This window comes from Zeus faber, assembly GCF_960531495.2.
Source record: "Zeus faber genome assembly, chromosome: 14".
Lineage (NCBI taxonomy): Eukaryota > Metazoa > Chordata > Actinopteri > Zeiformes > Zeidae > Zeus > Zeus faber.
Window position 1 is genome coordinate 24,967,486 of NC_137200.1, and position 22,491 is coordinate 24,989,976.

The 22,491-nt window shown below is 46.3% G+C and overlaps 1 protein-coding gene across 1 annotated transcript; it reads right to left on the reverse strand.

The window, feature by feature from the left end:
* Positions 1–1,109: 1,109 nt before the first annotated feature.
* Positions 1,110–21,560, reverse strand: LOC307240144 (ubiquitin-associated and SH3 domain-containing protein B-like). The gene is made up of 14 exons (XM_080013800.1): positions 21,187–21,560; positions 9,137–9,190; positions 8,297–8,483; positions 7,492–7,690; positions 7,239–7,408; positions 6,935–7,143; positions 6,193–6,337; positions 5,394–5,514; positions 5,162–5,284; positions 4,925–5,017; positions 4,638–4,782; positions 3,562–3,668; positions 3,314–3,423; positions 1,110–3,226 (listed from the first exon to the last, which is right to left on the reverse strand). Exons 1-14 carry the CDS (start codon positions 21,342–21,344, stop codon positions 3,089–3,091), a joined length of 1,959 nt encoding a protein of 652 aa, XP_079869926.1. The 5' UTR covers positions 21,345–21,560; the 3' UTR covers positions 1,110–3,088.
* Positions 21,561–22,491: the final 931 nt, after the last annotated feature.

Consider the following 22,491-nt stretch of genomic DNA (forward strand, 5'->3'; position numbering starts at 1 on the left):
ACGCATCGGAAGACGTGACGGCAACATATTGAGCTTTGAGCTTTTTCTATTGTCAGAGCAACTTCTTGAGTATTTAAGCAAGTTGTCATAGTTCCTACGCCCCGATTCCATCCACCGGAGCTAAACGTTGATCGGATTATTATTATTATTATTATTATTTTACAATAAAGATCTTCCTCCGAAACGTCCCATAAACCCTCCGTCTGCGTGTGAACGCAAAACTGGAGCTGTGAACGCTGTACCTCACCACAGATTATGAAGAGAGAAAACAAAGAAAAGACAGGCTGGCACGCATACTTATTTTCAACCAGGGGTCTCAAACTACAGGCCCGGGGGCCACATCCGGCCCACCACACAATTTGATGCGACCAGCGACATGTTTATAATATGTTGTTAAACCTTGACATAATTTATATGCCATATATAATAATTTTAACGGGGACCTATTACGAATAAGTCACTTTGTTCAGTGCTTGTGCGCATCCATGTGGGTCTCTGCCGGTTCTACTAAAACACAAACTGTGAAATAAAGCAACCCCGTCTGCTTGCTGGGATCCATCCGTCTGTCCAGAAAACATGGAATCCTGAACCGGGCCGTTTCGAGACTCATGACTCATAACTCCACCCACGGCTGGAGCGATACCCAAGAGCTAATCATGGGAAGTGGTCTGCTGGTTGCAGAGACCAGCACAAATCTTTGAACAGAAAGAGGAATTAATAGCAACTGTCCGTGAAGAAAATGCAGATGATGGAAATTTAAGTATTTAAAAGGATTCTGCTGTGTGTTACTTTCTGTGTGTGTGTGTGTGTGTGTGTGTGTGTGTGTGTGTGTGTGTGTGTGTGTGTGTGTGTGTGTGTGTGTGTGTGTGTGTCTCTCTCGCTCTCTCTTTCTCTCCATGGTAGGTTGACTGTACTGTAGGCTGTATAATCCGCTTCACGTTTCTCCAAACAAAACTGGAGCTGTGTTTAATTGATCTCCAGACGTTTCCTTCATGGAATGAAACAAAAAGAGCCCCGAGCCCCCGCCCCGAGCCCCCGCCCCGAGCCCCCGCCCCGAGCCCCCGCCCCATCCTGCGCTGCTTCGCGGAACAAACTTTTAAATGAGACCTTGTAGATTTGATATGAGTGAAGACACAGCCACTGGATTGATTGTTTCTCGCTTCAAATTTGTTCAGAAACACATTTTGGTGGACTGATGAGGTGAAATGAGAGAGGGTTTAAGGACTAAATACAACGGAACCCGGAAGTCATGCTCAAACCTCATTGGCTCGCAGTACTAGGTGCCTCAGGAGGGAGGCTCCACCCCCTGAGGCGGAGTGTCAGCAACAGGATGATTTAGTGGCATGTTAGAATGGCTAGAATGCGTCATCTGAGTGGTATTTCCAGCAAAATAAAACATGTTCAAAAACATGTTTTGCGGACCTCAGAGACCTATATTAACTTTTTGAAAAGGAACACAATACTGTAGGTCCCCTTTAATGTTTTCAGAATCTAAAACTGAATAAAATAAATAAAAAAGCATTTTTAAGGACTTACGTTTCTAATATTTTAACAGCCTTTTTATTTATTTATCTATTTAATTGTATAAAATTATTATTTTTATTAAATTATTTAGTAACATTTTTATAATAAGTATTTCCTATTTTTGTCAGTGTGAATTTTTAAAACAGAGGTTTAATATTTACAGTTAATAATCATTAAATCAATTTATCTAACCATACCTCCGTCTGTCCATCTATCCATCCATCTGTCTGTCTGTCTGTCTGTCTTACTGCCTGTCTGTCTGTCTGTCTGTCTATTAGCCAATTCACCCCCAGGAGAGCTCAATCCGTCCAGTGGCCCCGGGTCATTGTGGTTTGAGACCCCAGCTTTACACCAACAACCACGCAAAGAGGATCACTTGGAGCCAGAAAGTTCCCAAAACGAGGAAATGAAAAGACTGACGCGATGTTGATATGTCAAGCTCACAACTCATCTTATCTAAACATACCTGCAAAAACCGAGTGGAGAGGATTATAATTATTGTTATTATTATTATGATTATTATTACTATTATTATTATCGTCTCTGCTCCACATTATAAGAATAACGGACAACGTGTTTCGTAAGCGAAGCAGGAAATGCACCAATGGCTTCCAGAATAAATGCGACGGTGTTTATTGGTCCAAATAAGGGAAAAGGAATGTGAGCATCTTGAAGAGTAAAAGGGAACGCACGCACACGCTCGTCACACGCTCGCCACACCTCCCGCTGCTCGAGATATGTGGTCCGACCCGAAAGGTACAACACTCTGTCCTGACGGGACGCTTGGAATGGCATTAAAACTCTAAAACCATCTCGCTTTGGTTCTCTTTGGGAAGAGCGGCGGGCGGAGCGAACAGAGAAGGCGCGGCCTCGCGGCGAAGCCTCCACCCACGCGGAGAGAAGCAGCAGCTGAGGAGCGTTGCCCCCTGACCGACCCCCCCATTCAATGAAGACCCCTTAACGGGCATGCGAGGGGGCCGGGAAAACGCCGCGGCCGGACGGAGCGTACTCTTAAGCTCAGAGGAAAACCTAAACAGTGATGGAAGCTGTTTTTTTCCCCCCCAAAAGGCGCCGAAACGTTTTGCGCAATGCAAGATCGGCTGGAAGACCTCCGCCCTGGACGAGGGGGCGAGCGCGCTGGCCCGCGTTCCTCCGCCAGAGTCGGGGGCGACGGGCAAAAAAAGAGACAAAAACAAAACCGCCGTCTCTCTCTCTCCCTCCCTCGCGGATCCGCCTTCACGCGTTTCCTCGTCACAGTGTATTAGAGTCACCTGAGTCGCCGTTGCCTCCTCCTCCTCCTCCGCCTCCACTCAGGTCGCCTCTCGCTCGCGGACCCGGTACCTCCTCCGACCGCCGCGTGAAGTTGATTCAAAGCGTTGATTGGGTGAATGAGTGATTCTCCATAGGGAACATGACCCGAGCCGCGCAATGGTTCATGGATTGGGGGAGGGTGGGGACGCGGGTGGGGGCGGGGGTTACATTTATCGCATTGTGTGGAAGAATAAATATCCATTCATCAGTTCCTGATGCCCCTCCCCCAGAAGCAGGGCGGAGCGGCGGCGCCTCAGTCTTGCAGAAGCATCTCCCTCCAGTTGAAGCTGTGGTTGGGTCCGTGTGTGAGAGGCAGGATGGGCGGGTCCACTAGCTGCCACACCCGCGTCTCCTCCATCTCCTCGCAGGCGCAGAACCCCAGGTACGGGATCTGCGGGGGGGACGGAAGCGCGTCAGGGACGGAAGCGCAACGTCATAATCTGTCAAAAGGGAGATGGAGGAGGAGCGGCGGACAGACCTTTCGGACGACTTGGACGAAGTCCTTGGAGATTTGGGGGTTGAGCCCCGTCAGCTGGCGCGTGCAGGCCTCCAGGGAGGAGGCGTGGGCCACGATCAGGACGGTGTTTCCTGTTTGAAGGAGGTCAAGTGCAAAGCAGAGATCTCACGGGAGGAAAGACAGCTTAGGGCTTTCCCAGCTCCTGCACGCATACAATTCCATCTCAATATATATGTGTTGTTTTTTGGGGTTTTTGGGTTTTTTTTTACCGTGGCTTTTGCATTCCGCCAGGATCTCGCATGTCACCTGGAAGCTCCTATTGATGTAGGTGTCGTAGGACTCTGACGCCGCCAATTTACTGATGGGAAAGTGAGGTCTGCAGGGAATCACAATCACAATGAGCTCATTCAGCCAGGTGCATTTACATGTACGAGGATTGGACAGACCATTAGCATGAAAAAAAAGCTTGGAAAAACAAACAAAAAAAAACGCATCATGGACTCCTGCAGTTTGTATCTCGCAACTTCCTCCAATCCCGCAAAGTAAGGAGGGACACGACGCCGCATCTAACAAAAAGAGCTAAAGCGATCAAATATCAAACAAAAAGCCCCGCCCACGTCAAGCAGGTAAGACCACACACACACACACACACACACACACACACACACACACACACACACACACACACACACACACACACACACACACACACACACACACACACACTCACTCACTCACTCACTCACTCACTCACTCACACGGTGTGAATGGATGTTCGTGGCCACAACCTGCACATTTATCATGAATTGGATGATGACGTCACAAAGCGTCTTACTCCACAAACTCCTCTCGCTCCACCACCCGACCGCAAGTTTTACAACCTTGGCATGTCGGTGATGCACGAACGCTCTGCTACTTCCCGTCAAATTCAATCGGTTTTTCACTGCTCCAAATGCAGATCGATCTGGATGTCTGTAACGTCCCGGTTCTAACGAGACCTCAACCATGTCCGTGGGTCCAGCGGTTGTCCTGTTCCAGACACTTTTAGCCCAAAAAATGCCAAAGAGAAACATAATAATAAAAATCGGAACAACTACAATAAGGTTCTATCCGTGCGGGTCGACCCCTAATAAAATAAAATAAAAAGTAACGTAAAATCTATCAAAATTAAAACACCCAAAAATAAAGACAAAACACACACAGTGAATTATATAAAAATATACAGAATATAGAAATGCAATTCTATGCACAGGATACGTTTTTGGTATGGGTAAGAATTATAATTATAAATAGGAGGGTTTGCATACAAGGGGTGAAAACTGTGATTTGCCCCTGGTTTCCGCACCTGTACGCCGTGTCCACGCTCATGCTGGCCGCAGCCAGGTCGGCGGGGGAGATCCAGGCAGGGAGGGTCGCACCAGACACCCACTTGGTCCACTCAAACAAACCCGGCTCCACACGGATTCTGGTCTTCCCCTCCTGCTGCAGGCCTGAGGAGGAGGTGAGGGAACACGCCCACGGGCCTCCGTCACACAAAGCTCCCCTTAAACTTGTACTCGTCCTCTCGTCCTGGGCGGAGGCGGCTCTACTAGGCGGACCTCCCGTCCCGGGGACCGGAGGACTGATACCCACCTTGGAGAATGTTCTGGGCGGTCTGGACGCAACGGAGCGAGGGAGAGCAGTAAACAAAGTCTATCGCGGCGTGGCTTTCGAGGAGCGCCTCGCCTGAGCAGCGGGAGGAACAGCACAAAAACCATAGGGGTTAAAACTTGTGTATTTCTGCGATAATATAACAATCAGGTTTTTTCGCCAGTGAAAGGTCTTTTTTGAAGGGTTGAGCGGTTGAGTAGCCGTCGCGGCTCCACGGACCTACGAGGCGGGCCTGGGTGGCACCGAACACCGTGATGGGGCAGTCTTTGTCATAGTCCCGGTTTCCTCCGCTTCGGACCGGCAGCGCGGGCGGCATGTTGAGGTTACAGCGGACGTATCGACCTGCGCAGACACAAGAGGACTTACAGGACACAGCGGGGCGACGGGGAAGCGGGGAAAAGGACAAAACCAACGCCAAAGGTAAAAATCCACCGCTCTCCCAGGGACGGACCTTTGGAGTCAAAGCACTGCGTGACCCAGTGCTTCCCGAACACCACGTCCATCCGCTCGCCATGGCGACACACAAACAAGCTCCTCTTGGGAAGGCAGGACTGGCTACTGGGCCTCAGCATCTAGGAGAGGGGAGCAAACACACCGCCTTAAGCCGGGGCCACATCACGTGATTATTTTTCCCCAATCGTGAAGGACGGTGAACGGGTGGAGCGTCGCCCGTGTCACTAAAAACAAACATGGTCGCCGCCCAGCTCGTCGCTGCGGTTGCTTGTGCGGCGAATGCGCAGTGTTGACATTCTGCACCGATTGGACTCACGAGCCGCTCCTCCATTCCGCAAGTCCACACCCGCTTCCTGCTAGCATTTGGCTTCGCTGTCGCACGGCGGCGCACAGCCTCATTGGCTGTTGGAAATTACCGTTCAGGGATTTTAGGCTTTGACGCCCACGCACCAAAGCGCTTTGGAAAGACTGGGCCTGGGATCGTACTGAGGCAGGTTCGAGTCTTTCACTCACACACACATCGACGACAGCAAGGACTCTACAGCACCACGACCCTGCACCACCCCGGACTACCGGCACTCCGCCCAATCTCAAACCGTCGCCGAATCGGCATTGAAAAATCACGTGGTGTGGCCCTGGCTTAAGGTCTCGACGGTAAAATATGACTGAAGGAGCATTCTGCGCAACGTAGCAGAAGAATCACCACAGCGTGAGGCACGACATGTTCCCCGTGTGGAGGAGGAACGCGGTTTGGCGCTCATCCTAAAGCGTTTTCCCTCCGGCCGCGTGAACGTTACCTGCATAGTGGGGTTGAGGACGCCGAGACCGGTGCGATCGCCCAGGCTGTCGAGGAGCGCTCCGCCCGTCTGCCGGTCAAACAGCAGGCTGTCCACCAGGGCGCCCGAGGTGGACGGGGAAATGCAGCTGAGAAACGAGTGAGATCTGAGGATGATAAAATGGATATGGGCGACATACAGGTCAGGTCTAACTTATATGACGAACGATGTGAAAAACATACATTTTGCAAAAAATGTTCATCTTGCAACTCATGACACTAAAAAGAGGGAATTCCTCCCCAAATACCCCTTTGACAAACCGCGCCTCCCTTGGTGGCGCGAACGCCGAGAGCTTCGCAAAGAGCTCATATCAGAGGAATGAACGATTAAAGTTAAAATCCCACAGTAAAAAAAAATAAAATTAAAAAAAAAAAAAAAAATGACCCCCCAATTCCCACTTAATCCATTTCCTCCATCACCTCATGGTCAACAGGCTAAGTTGACATAACTTGATAAATTCTAGAATAATACTGTAAATGGGTTTTCTTAGTTTTGAACTTCACCACTTTCAGCTGTGATAATGCTTATGTTTTAGATAATATTCTTATAAATATTATATTATATATTATAGTTATCATTTTCCATTACACATATGATGTCTTATATTAAACATTTCTATTGAATCAAAATATTTCAGGATATCAATACGATAGGATAAGATATAAATCTTTCCACCGACTCCCGAGCCTTTTTCGGCGCTCACCCATGGACGACCCAGGTGTCGCACTCGTCCGCCCGGCTCACGTAGTTCTCGGGCAGGAGGCCGGACAGCCCCGTGCCCAGCGAGGTCCCGTACACCCAGCCCTCGCTGGCGCTGACCTGCTCCACCTGGGACATGAAGATGAAGTCGCCCCGCGCCAGCTCCAGCTCGTCCTCGTTCTGCGGCGAGTACGGGTACATGACCTGCAGCGTCTGGAGCCACAACAACGTCGAGACGCCTTTATAGCGGCGCCGCAAACGACGGGAGCGAGCGAAACCGTGACGGCGGCCCCCGGGGGGAGACGCACCTCGTGATTGGCGAAGCGGATGTCCCGGGAGAAGAGCACAGCCAGCCAGTCGCTGCCGACGGATATGTCGATGTCCCTGGCCAGCTTCTCCAACGCGGGCAGGTGGTTGGTCTGGAAGTGGTAGGCCAGCGTGACGTGGAGCTGCTTCTTGTGCGGCTCCAGGTGCACATCTGGACAAGAGACGGCAGAAGAGGAAAAACTGAACTACTGGCGTCCGGCGTCCTGGGGATATCCAATATGGGGGGACACTGACCCGCTTTAGCGGCCGCCTCCGTGGCGAAGTCGGCGGCGAAGCTCTTTAGCACCTCGGCCACCTGCTCCTCCACGAACAGCCCGATGAAGTTGGAGGAGGTGTAGAGCTCCAGGGGGAGCGGGATGGGGAAGCGACCCCTCCACTTGGTCACGGTGCTCTGGAGAGCTTCCGTGAGCGCCTCCACCTTCCCGTCTGCGCACTGGGAACGCAGACAAAAGTGTCGATGATCCACACATGTCATTTTTTTCCGATATGCATATTATCCTATTGTATTTAAAGTGTAATAATACGCGATACAACCCCAGCTCTGGCTGTGAGAGGAGCCTGTTTTGCATGCAGTGTGACTTGTCGACACTAGGTAGCACTGTCTTGTGACCGATTCTACTAATGGCAGTTGTGTTGGAAGAAATCCTCAACACATTAGGAGGTCAAAACAACATGTAAGGTCACGCTCTATTATTTTTAAGTTTTAGCCAGGGCAGTGGCAGAGGCACCAAGTCGCGACCTGGCAGGTATCAGGCTTCTTCCGCACACAATCAGAGAAGCCACAAAACTGAGTACGATTGTGTGATTATTGTATAATCTAAGCCCAATTATGTATTTTGGACAAACTACATCATGCAGCTTTCAGAACACCGCGGGCCGACGACAACACTGGACGGAAACTTTACACCTCACAATGCATTGTGGAGGTATGCAGTGTTGCATTAGGCAATATGCTGTATTTATATTTATATACTGAAAATGCTCTATGCGCTACTATGCAGACACAGAACGCAGCAATAGAAAGGAGGTGAGAACTGACCATGAAGAACTGGCACAGGGTGACGTGGGGGAAGATGTTGTGCGCCTTGTTTTTGCCGCACGTGAGGCGGGACTGCTGCCAGAAGTGTGTGAGGTGGTGGAGCAGCGGCCCGGTGGGGCGCAGGTACAGGACGTACTCCCTGGGGAGGGGGTCGTCCAGGAAGGGGTCGTCCACGTGGGAGAAGAGCCTGGCGGGTGAGAAACGGGTCCCTTTAAATGCTCAACGAAGGTGATATTGAAGTTACTGTTTTGTGTTCAGAAAAGGTGGAGAAACCTCTCTCTTTTTCGGAGGTACAGGTTTGTGAAAATGGGATCTGGGTGAGGCGTTGCTATGGAGACAAGCTGTCAACTGCATTGGTTGGTGTAATGCAAATTGCACTGGGTCCCTCGCACAAGGCAATACACGGTGGATACCAGTTTATGATTCATTAAGCCTCAATATCTGGCGCTTAGATGGCGAACTCTCAAGCCCGGAAATGAAATATTGTGAATGGTTCATATTTGACCAATACGGTCATTAGCACCCAAATTGTTCAATTCCACAACTAGTGGAAAACACCAATATAGGTGTAATTCTGTAATTGCAGAAAGTTAAAGCTATAATGGTCATGCAGATTTAGCTTAAAATGGCGATACGGCTACGACCAAATACAGAGCATTTAATATTAATCATCATAACTTTAAGATGAGGGAGCAGGTGTCGTCCAGCAGAGGGCACCAATCGGCACGGTCAACATTATAAGGTTCTCTCACAGGTATAATAATAACACATTAACAGGTGTTTTGATGCAGGATCTTCCACCTCTCTAAATGAGTATCTTATGTTATTAGTTTTCCTCACCAATCACACGCTGCCTGAACATTTCTGCTTCCAGTGGATACAAGAGCTTTTAGCCTGCATGGAGGGGGAGAGGGAGAGAGAGAGAGAGAGAGAGAGAGCGACAGCATCAATATTCTGTTTGTTGTGTCTTCCTATTGCGGTGAATAAACAGAGCAAGGTGCCGGTAATAATCTGTGATTTTTGATTTCGTCTCACACCATTCATTTGACTTGGTCAGCGCACTTCATCACATCCACGTACTGTACAATGCACACATTTGCATGTCGGACTCTGTGGCCCATTAATAGTCCCGGAGGAGGGCGGGACACGTTACAGCCGTCCACACCAACAACACACGAACGACAGAACAGACCGTCTGAAGAGGAACAGCACGGCATTCTCCTTTAAAATTGGGTTAGTAAATAAAGTCGGGTTAGGTCCTGAGGCCTCGTTTCTAAACGGGGATGCGCCGATCACAGGTCTCCGACTGAGAACTTGAAATCTAATTAGTGTCTTTTTATAAAACCTGCGGCAGGAGAGGCTGCCTCCGAAGGGACTCGCTCGTCAGACCGGGCCGCTTCCAAACGCCGGGCGCTCCCCAGGATCCTCCACATAACCCGACCTGCGCTGCGCATCCACCCATTCAACACAGTTATTATCATCATGTGTCAACAAGTTTAATTTGAAAACTTGCGTTTTGATCTCATATGCATTATATGACCATATATCACCATGGTAACATTCCCTATTATCGTCGCGGGGAACTTCTTCCACATGCACACGCCCAATTGAATAGACTCGAGCGTGATTGATCATAATAAGAAGGATACATATCATGTCTCAATGGTGAGTAAAGAAAAAAAACAAAATATGAGTCGTTTTCAATTCGTCTACATTCGGAGCTATTTTGGACACGTGACGATGCCGTGCGTCCGCTAAGTGTGGCGATAACCGGCCGTGAGCTGGCCACGGTGCAAGGAGCTGGGGGTTGCCATATCTCAGGCGCAAGGCTCTTGCCAGAGCATTACCGTCAACGAAACTCAGCTTTTTGAACTGGCAACCCTACGGAGCGTCGCAGAATGTAGCTGCAAGATCTCGTTTTCCGTGTAGTTCATCTCACTCGTAAAATAACGTCACATGCAGTCTCTTCGATAACTCAGCTTTTGACACGCTGGATTTCCTCAATTTTCACAGGAGCAAGTCTAACTGATCCCATTCGCAGCCACGCATTGAGCTAACACAGTTTGCACGCAGACCGTGTCTGGACAGGACACTCTGGGATGGAACTGGGGTCAGACCTTCTGGTCTGAATCTAGTGCAGACTCTGCAGAGGGAAAGGTCGCACTTGTCATGACGCACAACTCCTGTGAGAATGAGATTATTTTGCAAAAGAATAAGGAAACGTTCTCATTGCAGTAAGTCACAGACGGTTCCTGTGGAATGAGACGAGTGCAAATCCTTCTGTGAATACGGCAAACTGTTTGGACAAATCTTTGGACGTTTCAAAAAGGATTTTATTTCGAAAAGGACATTTCTAGAAAATAACCACACCATGACACAAGGAAGACATAGTATGCCGCCACGCCTTAAAATAGACAGAGAGTAGATACAGAGCTGCTGATGTGGACGTCCCCGCAGGATTCCATCATAGACCATCATTAAAACTTCGAGCGACACTTCGAAATCCCGATCTCGGAGCACAGGACTCAGACGTTCATGTACATCTGATCAAACAAGATTTTGCAAGTAATGAGGGCTGTTACGTTGTGAACCACCGCCGTGACAATTAGAAAGTCAGTGATGGTCAAGGGGGAGGTAACTACAATGTGCTGACAGGACAGTCCTGTCTCAACGTTAAGCCAGACAGTCGTGAGGTATTTGGTTTAAAACCCTGTTGGGTCCTTGTAAGAAAAAGGCTCGTTGACGTGATAGAAGATTGTACAAGTAGACTACAACAAAATGTGTCTGCATTTCACCCGTCTTAGACCGAGGAGCAGTGGGCGGAGTGTTAACCCATAACATACACGTCTTTGATGGTGGACACCCACGCAACACGGGTAGAACCTGGAAACTCCACACGGAAAGGATCTGGGGCTACTGGATTTTGAACCCAGGACCTTCTTGCTGTGAGGCAACAGTGCTATCCACGAGCCACCGTGCTGCCAGTTAATGTCATACACAGGGGCAACTCTAAGTGCTTTACATAAGATATAAAAGATATTATATAAAAACCAAGAAGAATAAAGTCACAGGGAAAAAAAAAAGGTCAAAGTGCAACTTAAAGCAGGCTGAGCTAAATGAGCCTTATGAGCCTGGATTTAATCTCCCTCCCGGAAGATGTGCAGCGCGAAAAACTAAACAATCGCTCTCCTCGGTGGACCCGTCCCAGACCACCCGGGAGGTCTGAACGAGTCGTACTGGAACAGGAGGCAAAATACCGTAGTATACAATAGTAAAAGTAGACAAAGTAGACAATAATCATGCGTCCATCTCGCCACGGGGGTTTGTAATAACAACACAAAAGCAAATTAATTTTGTCCATGGAAGGAAACACAGAAATACACAGAAGAAAAACTATTTACGTCCATGTTTATCTGAGGATTACTTTCCGTGCTCTAAACCAGGGGCTGTCCAGCTGCTCCCGGGCTGCAGACCCAATGCCGCCCGCTCACCGAGTCTTCCAGGGAAATAAAGTTGGAACCAATCGAATGTACGCCGATCCTGATCAACATGCCCGCGGCGCGCGGCCGATAGAAGTTGCGTTCGTCCGTCGTTGTCGAGGAAGAACGGGGGAAAACATTGAATTCTACACTGATAGAAAATAACTAGATGTGAATATAATTTTTGTAAATAAAAAATATATATATTTGGGCTCACGCTTCATAAATCGCCCTCCCCCAAAAGACAATACTGTGGAGGATTGGGCGAAGAAAAAATAAATAAAAAACGCAATTTTTACATACTGCATGGATGTTGTTTTGGAGATATTTGGACATTATTGGATTACTGTATATCTGGGTATTAGAACAGTCTGAAGTTCAGAAAACTGCATTAATTCCCTGTGACGCTCTATAATGACGACGTTCAGATATTACTACATCTGGTCTCGTATCGGGACATGGACCTCATGTTCCGCTCCGCGCAGGGGGGGCGGACGGGTGGGGGTGGGGGGGGTGGGGGTGGTGGGGGTGTGGCATCGCTCTGTATTGAGCTCATTCTGAAGCTGCCCCAGTAAGAGGACCCTGAATGCACCCGTCCCCGTCCCCGCACCCCGGAGGCGGCGGGGCCTCGCAGGGCCCACACACCAGATGGTTCACCCAGTTCCACACGCACACTGTTGAATAACACGCGTAACAAGGAGAGGTAACAAAGAAGGAAAAGGACAACAACCTCTTGTTTTGTTTGTTTCCTTTGTTCATAGTCCACGGCTATTTTAAGATAACATTAAGTTTTATTTTTAGACAACTCTTTGGCCTCCTCACCATGCAGACAGGGGGACGGACGGGGGGACGGATGGGGGGACGGACGGGGGGACAGATGGGGGGACAGACGGGGGGACAGACGGGGGGACAGGTGAGCTGTGATGGATTACAGCACTGTCCAGATGTGTTTGTTTGTTCGAAAGATTTCCCCATGTGGTTGTGATCCCTGCTCAGTACAAACTGCTTCATCACCTTCATCACATCATCAATCTAATCCATTCGTCGGATCCTGATCGTTTGGTGAAATCGTCAAGAATCCACATTTCAGGGGAAATTTCAAACCAGTGTTAGAAATGTTCCAATGAGTAACATGTGAATTGTGTGAGTTTGCGCCCGTTGGGATGAAGCGAACGAACCATCCGCCCACGGGGTCACGTTCCAAAGGTCAACGCCAACAAATGATTCTTCTGGGGCGCGTGTTATTACAAGTGTTACTCAAGTTCAAATGAGCAAATAGAAAACAATTCAGTTGTTAATCGCGATCAGTGACACCGCAGGACACGCAGCGCAGACGGGCCTCAGTCAGTGCCGCACGGGAGCGCAGTGTCGCCACGTTTCCGGGATTTAGAAATGGAAGAACCACGACACGACTTCCTTCAACGTCAACGCCTTCCGTGAGACGCCCGCCTCATGTGCAACGTTTTCACACCGCGATCTGTTGAAAGCCTTCCCTCAGCGGGCGTTGACCGTCGACTATGAGGAAGCTTTGTAAAGCTTTAAAAGCACAATGTTTGACACCGCGTCATTGACAATTTGCGACTGACTCTCACCACCAAACGGTGATGTATGCAGAAGAGAGACACAGAAAACTCCTGATGGATATGGGAGCCCAACTAAACAACTCCTAAACTGACCTTCGGTTTTAATATTACCACTTATCTCCAGTGAGGTTGATTAAATAACAGGCCTTTCCAAAGCCGTATTTCAATAGCACGGCGCTACGGACGCCCAAGGGGCGTAGCTGACGACCACGCGCCGGATAGCGGCTCGCCCGGAGCCCAAACACCCAGACAGGCCGCCGGCGGGAATCGAACCCCACCCCCCCACACGCGGGCGACCCCAGGTCCCGCCTCTGGACGGCGGCGCGGACGGAGCGGTGTATCTATAAAGCGGCACTTCCTGTTCACGGCGAGCGGGGGATCAAAAGGTTTGAGGGCCAGGTGCCGGAGGAGGAGGAACGGGTGGGCGTGGACCACGTTCCCACGGCCGCGGGGACGCCGCCCTGTCGCCGCGGGCGGGACGGACGACGCGGCAGAGCGAACACATGTCAACACGAGGAGGGCGGTCGTCGCACTGGAGCTGCCTCAAGTCGGAGGAGGCGACGGTAAAAGGTTTGCCCCGAGACGATGGAACGCCGGTTGGAAGGCGGCATCTGGACGGTTTGGACTCGACCTCGTGCGCAGAGCATCTCAGGGAAAGTGAGTCAGCTATCACACGTCAACGATCACAGTGCCCCCCCCCTGAGAAGCAGCTCTCCATGGAAATCAACATTTCCTGTTTACCACACACACACACACACACACACACACCCCCCCCACCCCTCTGAGCTCGGTCGGGCCTCAGGGGAACCGTATGAAACACAGGAAACATTCTCTTCAACTTCTAGATGGAATCAGTTCCGTCTGGGTCTGGACGAGCTTCTTCCTCCACCCTGGAGACTGGAGTGTGTTTTGTTTTGTTTTTTTGTTTCCTTGCGCTCCGTCACCCCTCACCAGAAGAAAATTAAACTACCATGAGCCCCTTGTGCTGTAGACATGTCAGCTCCACCCGGTGGACTCCCACTCGGGCCGGGACCGCCACACCCGGCTGCAGGGGTGGAGGAAGACCGAGCACAACACTTGTGTCTGTGTGTGCTATGTATGTACATACATAATTCTGTACAAAAAAAATATGTAAAAAAAAGTTATTATGTACATTATGCAATGTTGTGCAATATTTACTGTGCCATGTTTGCGAACTGAGAATATCTAACACACACACACACACACACACACACACACACACACACACACACACACACACACACACACACACACACACACACACACACACACACACACACACACACACACACACACACACACACACACACACACTTTTTGTGAGTGAGGAGTAGTGGGGATATGGCGTTCAATATATTCAATGAATTTGCAGTTCAAGCTAAATAAATTCAAAAAGAAAATATTTCTGTGTGAAGGGAAATGAACAGCATCACTTTCTATGAATTATTTGGAGGAAATCGAATTGTCCACATCCATCTTCCTCACAAAAAAAAAAAAAAAAAAAAGAGCAGACTCACAGCCCCACTTTTTTACATCCTGTCCACAAATTGCTCGGACACTTGGCCACAAGCGGAAAGTGGTGCCCTGCCTCCAGGTTGAGATGAAAGACCTGGTTTTAACTGAGCCGCTCGTATTCATTTCCATTCAAAGCCGTGAACATTTTGATATTTGTTGAGCAATACTTACTAATTGCCACAGAAACCAAGGCATCTAAAATAATGTTTATTCAGCTCAAAATATGGATTTTTTTTTTTATGTTATTTTTTTATTTGTAAAATCACGTTAATAAAACGTATCCACACTTGACTGATGTTCTATATTTTGGTGAGATGGCAAGCTTGACATGGTCGGAAGCTTTTTTTTTTTTTTTTTTTTTTTTACATCAAATGGAACATTTGGTCCCCTGGACAGGTCGTGAACATCTTCAAGCCTCCCCGCTCTAAACTTTGGATAATCTGATTTATTTAAAGGAAAACTCATATAAAACGTCCCTTTTGGAACAACTGCATTCCAGCAACAACGACCCGGTTTGTCTTCAAGTCCGAATGGTAACGGAACACGTTTGTCAGCAGCGTCGTGCGTTATCGGGCCAAAGATAAAACCACTTCCCTCCTCCATGCGACGGCGTTTCAGCTCGGCCTTTAAGACACATGTTTTCTCTCTGCAAGAAACCTCCAATTTAACCAAACCTCCACGTTCCACCTCTCGCCTGCGTCTTAACACCATGTGTTGCAGCAACACAAGCGCTCTGAAAGGTCACAAACCACTTCCCGAAAGAGGCCATTTCCTCCTGCTATGAAGATCTTTAAGGGGGGGGGGGGGGGGACTTTAACAATAAAGTTCCATTTACAATAACATTTTTCACAGAATAAATTGGCACAAGCTGCATAATATTGCATGCGAGCAGCCTGTCCTCGTGTTGTCGTGTTTAACATAGAAATAATCCCATCACACACTTTATTATTATTACTTTTTTTTTTAACGTTACTCATCCCATAAATCAATCAATAAAGCTAAAATGTGCCCAGTAAAGTTTTATTGGTTGGTTGGTTAGTTTGTTGATTGATTGATTGATTGATTGATTGGTTGGTTGGTTGGTGAGCTAAATGGAGCGACGTCCCCGTGCGACCTTGTGCCATGTTATCAGCTGAAGCACAGGGAGAGTGGGAACAGTCCAAATGCATTCCTGAGTGACTCAGCAGGAATTCCTCCCACAGAACAGAAAAGCTGATTGTGTCTGTCTATGAATGTGACTCACGCTGCCTTCCGCTTTGACTAACCTAAGCGGCCAAGCCCCTCAACCCCTGGAACAACGACAGGAAACTAGGTTGCATGTTCCCCTCCTTCTACACTATGCCTTTAGCTAATGTGTGGTTTGCGGATGGAAATCCATGACGCACCACCTTTTCAGGTGTGAGAGACTTGATCTTTTGCGCATGCCATTCACGCACTTATTTTGGGTTTGGTATTTGAGTCAACATATCCAGTTGCAGTACCACAACCCACCACAACCCAATTATCAGAGACGCCACAACCCGAACATCAGAGACCCCACAACCCGAGCATCAGAGACCCCACAACCTGAGTAGAGCCCCACAACCCAATTATCAGTGACCCAACAACCTGAACATCAGAGACTCCACAGCCCGATTATTAGTGACCCCACAACCCGAACAGAGACCCCACAGACTGAGAATCAGAGATCCCACAACCCGAGCATCAGAGACCCCACAGTCCCAGCATCAGAGACCCCACAACCCTGTAACATGTGACCCTAACCCTAACTACTTGTCAAGATTGTTAAAAAATTACAAAAACTCTTGTGAACTTGAACTTGAAACATATGAAATGCTTGATTTCCCATCATGGTGGTCTTAGTTACAATGTGCAGTTTCAACCACTAGAGGCTGACCATAGTCTATCATAACTTGATCAAAACAAGCCAAGAAAGCAACGTTGGAGTCCAGCTCTCGTCCTATGTGAGTTTCTTTGTCTAGATGTCAGCACTTGAGCCTTTTAGCATCATCTTTTCAACATGCACTGCCACTTTGCGGTTTCAGAGGAAAGAGCGTGTGTCCAGAGAGACACATGGAGCCGATAGATGAACCACACTTGGTCAACACAGAAAAAAGAGGCTGTACATACAACAATCTGGAGGTAACAAACTGTTTTCTCTATGTTGTAAACTCCAGGCACTCCCGATAGCAGCGGCAGCGCAATTCAACACATCAACTAATGATTTCTTATTTCTGGTGACACACTAGCAGGAAACGGTTCAAAATAATGTGGGTCTCCAGCACAGGCTGTAAACTGGCTGTCTGCGTAACTGGGGCACGATGGGTTGTGGCTGGGGGGTTGCCCGGCAGCTCTCATCTTCACTCAGATTCCTGATACCCTTTCATGAAATATTTGAAGTCCTCAAACTTCAAAGTCCTCATCATTTATTCAAGTTCTAACAAAAGTAGGTTTGTTAAGACGACCAACCCCCATGAAAAATGTTCCATATAGAAAAGCACATTTGGAACACTTGGTCTGACTCATACGGTAAGATGGTAAAATGGTTTATCAGGAAGTGTAGCTATACTTGAGGTAAACAAAGTTCATCTATTCATAGTAACAGCTATTAATACATTTGGCCTTTTTTTTTTTTTCCCCTTCGTACCCAAGAAGCTGAAATTTCAGCATGATTCAGAAAGTAGAGGAGATAATGGCACGCAGTTTTCTATAAATGATTAAAAATATATATTATTGTCAAGTATAGAGAGATGGCAAATGCTGTTAAATAATTATTCTTGGTGAACTTATGTGTGAATGTAACTGAAATATAGTACCTAGTCTGTAAAGTGGCTAAATACAGGCGGAGAGGTTTTTAAATTAGCCTTTTCCAGTTCAGTATTGTTTAAGTTCTGTACATACTTTCTACTATCCTACACTGTTATTCCTTCAGTGAATTGTATTGTTCGAGGTATATATTGCTGCAATGTGACACATTATAATGTGACCAGGATAATTATGGACTATACTGTAAACAAAGGGTGATCGTATATTGTGAAAGCCATCGAATAATGTGACATATGCCTGCTTGGAAATGTTCAGTATAACTAAACATAAAATAATAATAATAACAACAACAACAAGAATAAACAGAGCAATAACAATAGGTTCCTCGACCCACATTCTGTAGGACGAGGACCCTAATAAATATAGCTGCAGGCAGCAATACACAGGGTCCAGTTTAGTCATGTTTGACACATATTACAGTTTTCTGGATTCTGTGCAATGTGGCACTAGTTACAATTTTGGATTTTTACGACCACTCTGAGATGGACCATGGATTTATAAAGCATTGGTTCATGATGTCACGAAATGACTGTGTTCTCAATGTTTTTAAATTTTCTGTGAATTTTGTAGAGTTTTATCAATATTTCCTGATACAAATGCAGATGGGTGTGATTCAAAGTTGGACGACAACACGTATGAAACGTTCCCATTGTTGTTGAAGTGGGAAACATTTAGCTTCATCGGTTTCATCTCCAGTAATGGTGCAGGGTTGTTCCCTTCTGCTGGTGCTACAGACAACATGTCATCAAAGTGCTTCTCTAATACTTCCTGTACAATATCTACTGCTTGAAACGTGTTCATAAACATTCCATCTTGTTGTTTATCACTCCATGTTGCATCAATGTTTTCATCTTCTCAAACTAAAATATGCTTTTTCAATATTATTCACGCACATAGATTCATTTTTGTTGTTTGTGGTTTTTGGATCTTCAATTTTGGAAAGCGGACTATTCCATTCATTGCTCAATTCTACATCCTTATACGACTTGTTTTATATTCTCAAATACATCAACGCAGACTTTCCGCTATTTCTTGAAATCTGGAACAATAACAAAAAACAACTTGGTAATTACTTTACATAACAATAATAATACATTGTATTTTATAAACATAATAAATAAATGTTAGTTATATTTACTACTTCATTGTATTTTTTTTGTTAATAATCTAAAACTGTAAAATTTCAGTTTAAGAGATGACTTGTCTATGTTTGAATGCAAACAACATTTATGGAACTTTAACATTCATTTGGAATTAGAATTATTATGGACTACTGTTTTTCGTATTTTTCATGAACCTCGCAAAGTAATGGGGACCACAGAGATAAAATATCAATCGAAAAGATCTACAGACATCTACTAGGTAAGAAAGTACATAAATACACACTTTAACGTATAGTTTACATGTATATTTATGTACTTTCTTACATAAACATACGTGTAATCTCAAACCACTAAAGAGTGACAGAGTCTACACCGTACACTGGACACGGTCCAATGTACATTCTGAATCAGAACCTGCACATTTATGGTAAATAGTATGATCTCCTCCACTTAACTTACGAATAAGTGGCGTGTCAGTCAAGCAGGACCAGCTGAATATTTGGGATCAAAGTTGTTTGCTTTTTCACGAATTTCTACTCCGGATGTGGATCGATTTGGATCAAAGCTTAAACCACAATATGTTTGTGACATACCGGTTTAACCGACACCTCAACCGTGTTCGTGGCTTCTGTCATTGTTGTGTTCCAGATACGTTTAGCCGGCTTGGACATATTTTGGTGTTAAATGCATTGGACCACGTCTGTGATATCGGTCAAAATTGTTCGGCTTTTCAATAATTTCTGCTCCGTATGAGGCTCGACTTCAACCATGAGGTGTTTGTGACATACCAGTTAAAACGAGATGTAACATGTTTGTACCTTCTGTCGTTCTTCTATTTCAAATAGTTTTGGATTTCAAAATTCAGAGAATTTTCTCGGAACAATATAAATACTAAATATAGCTGCAGTACCCATGGAACGTAGCATCAGTTTGTGCTGTTGCTGCTCTTTACATCAACACCAGTCTTACACCAGTTACATTTTCCGAGTTTCCTTTGAACGCAGCATCGGCTGACGTAATGACACGGTGAGTCCTGGTGCCACGCAGAATTACTAATACAAGGATCCACTTGTTGCATGTTGTAACGTTATCCTAAAAATAAGAAGGTGGTTGTCAGGTCCCTGTCTACTTCCTGTTGTCCACAGAGTCCTGCCTCACGGTGTCTCTGTGGAAGGAAATCACTCCGTGTGGACGTTCCCAACAACAAGCTTCCATTCACACGTAGTCAACACTGCATGTCCCTCACAGACAGTTCATCAACTTTTTTAACTTTTGGGACTAAAATAAAACGGACACGATCCGGTCCCGTTGCTCTGGAGCTGCAAGCCAACTCCGTGTGTGAGGTCACAAACACACAATATGTTTAGGACTGTTTTCCACTCCTACAGTTTGTGTTACGACTGGATCCAATGCTGCAACATAAGGACACGGCACCGGGTTCGATGGAACAGAATGAGTTTATATTTGAAAAAAGGGAAAAATAATCAAATATCAAACCAAACGCCCCAAATAGGTAAGACAATACACACACACACACACACACACACACAGTGTGTAATCACTATAGTGTGATGGGGTCCCCACCACAGTTCGCACGATGCAAATGGACTTTCGTGGTCACAACCTGCACATCTATAACGAATTGGATGATGACATCACAAAGTGTCTTACTCCACAAACTCTTCTTGCTCCACCGCCCGACTGCAAGTTTTACAACCTTGGTGCGTTGGCGATGCACCAACGTTTGGCTACTTCCCGTCAAATTGCATCGGTTTTTCACTGATATGGAACTTAAACAACGAGATGTTTGCGACGTTCCGGTTCTAATGAGAACTCAACCGTGTCTCCGTGGGTTCAACAGTTGTTGTAACAGCGATAACAACCCCAGCGGGCTGGACCAATCATAATAATAACAATAATAATAATACTCATAATAATGGTTATAGTAATAATAATAATAATAATAATAATAATAATAACTTCTTCAAATTCTAATTCCTAACAAGTGTATCCTACATGTTTGTGACAAATAAACCTCTTGAATCTTGAATCCTTAAAACTTTTTTACTTACTTTTTCTTCTTTTTACATGTTTCTGTAGGTTCCGTAGAATCGACAACCATGTCTGGTTATACTAACTAACTTACTGACTTACTAACTGACTAAGGAATTAACTGACTAGCTAGCTGACATACTAATTAACTGACTGACTGACTGACTAATTGACTAACTGACTGACTAACTGACTAACTCCTGAATCCTGGTGAATAAAGCCTGAAGATGGTGCTGAAAACATGCGAAAGAAAACATGGAAGTAGAGCAAAGTAACCCCGGTGTGTCCTGCAGCCCCCGGCTGGTACTCACGCCCTGGTCCGGGGGAAGCCCATGGAGAGCAGCACTTCCAGGGCGGAGCCGTGCTGCTTCGCGGCGCTCGGCCGGATCGGGCGCTGCCTCCGCGGCGTCACTTTGGAGTAGAGGTCCTCGGCGGCTCCCTGCTCCATCACCCCCCATCCGTCCGCCATCCTAGTCCCGCCCCGGGGTGGAAATCTACCGACACCGTGTCCTCGCCGGGATCATCCGGGCTGAGGCGGAACGACCGAGCCCCGAGGCGACGCTTTATCCCGCCCAACGCTCCGGACACCGTGGAGCCTCGACAGGGGGGTCGGCCATCGGCTCCCTCCCGCTCTCCCTCCGGGGGGACGGTGCTGCTGCTGCTGCTGCTGCTGCTGCTGCTTCCTGATCCGGTGACCACGGCGTGAGCGGCCAGACGCGGGGACGAGTCGTTCGCGGCCAAGTTCCCCCTTTGAAAATGAGTCGCGCGTCGGGAGTCAGGGGCTCGGGAGTCGCTCCGGAAAAGGAGTCGTTCAGTTTCACTCGCGACCGAGTTGAAAAGGCTGATTCCATCCAGTGAGTCGGTGCTGAGCGACGGGGTTAAAAATCACGTTGAACGCCACTGCTTTACACTTTGCATTCCACTGCAATAGAGAGACAGAATTATGAATTTATAGATAACAATATATAGAATTAATAAGTTGTACAATAATATTATTAAAAATAACAACATAATAATATAATAATAATTAAGAAGAAGAAGAAGAATTAATAACAATATATTAAATAATGACAATAATAGTGAGAAAAAATATAATAATAGCAAATATAATAATAGTAATAATAATAATAATTATTATTATTATTATTATTATTATTATTATTATTATTATTATCATTATTATCATTATTATTATTATTATTCTAAAGTAAGAATGTATATATTAATATAATAATAATAATAATAATGATAATAATAATAATAATAATATAAACAATAATAATGTATTTACTATTAATAATAACGATAATAATAATAATAATAATAATAATTATTATTATTATTATTATTATTATTATTATTATTGTTTATGAATATAATAATATTATAAATATTGTAGAATAAATACAAAGAAGAATAATGTTTTTGACTCACACAGTAGGTTTCAAACTTAATAAAATTGATAGAATTATGGCGACAATTCCTCCCTCGCTCACAACCAATCCAACGAACCGAACCCAAGAGTGGGAAAATCGAGCGGCTCTTTTCGCTGAGTGGCTCGCCAAGAACTGAGCCTCAGAAAATGGTCGAACGTCTCATCCCTCAGCTGGACTTCC

Excerpts from the sequence above, each read along its gene's own strand:
- LOC307240144 (XM_080013800.1), bottom strand. The coding sequence starts at position 21,344 with ATGGCGGACGGATGGGGGGTGATGGAGCAGGGAGCCGCCGAGGACCTC. Across the intron at positions 5,018-5,161 it reads CACCCAGGCCCGCCTCGTAG|GCGAGGCGCTCCTCGAAAGC; the intron begins GTCCGTGGAGCC and ends CCCGCTGCTCAG. Across the intron at positions 3,669-4,637 it reads AGCGTGGACACGGCGTACAG|ACCTCACTTTCCCATCAGTA; the intron begins GTGCGGAAACCA and ends GATTCCCTGCAG.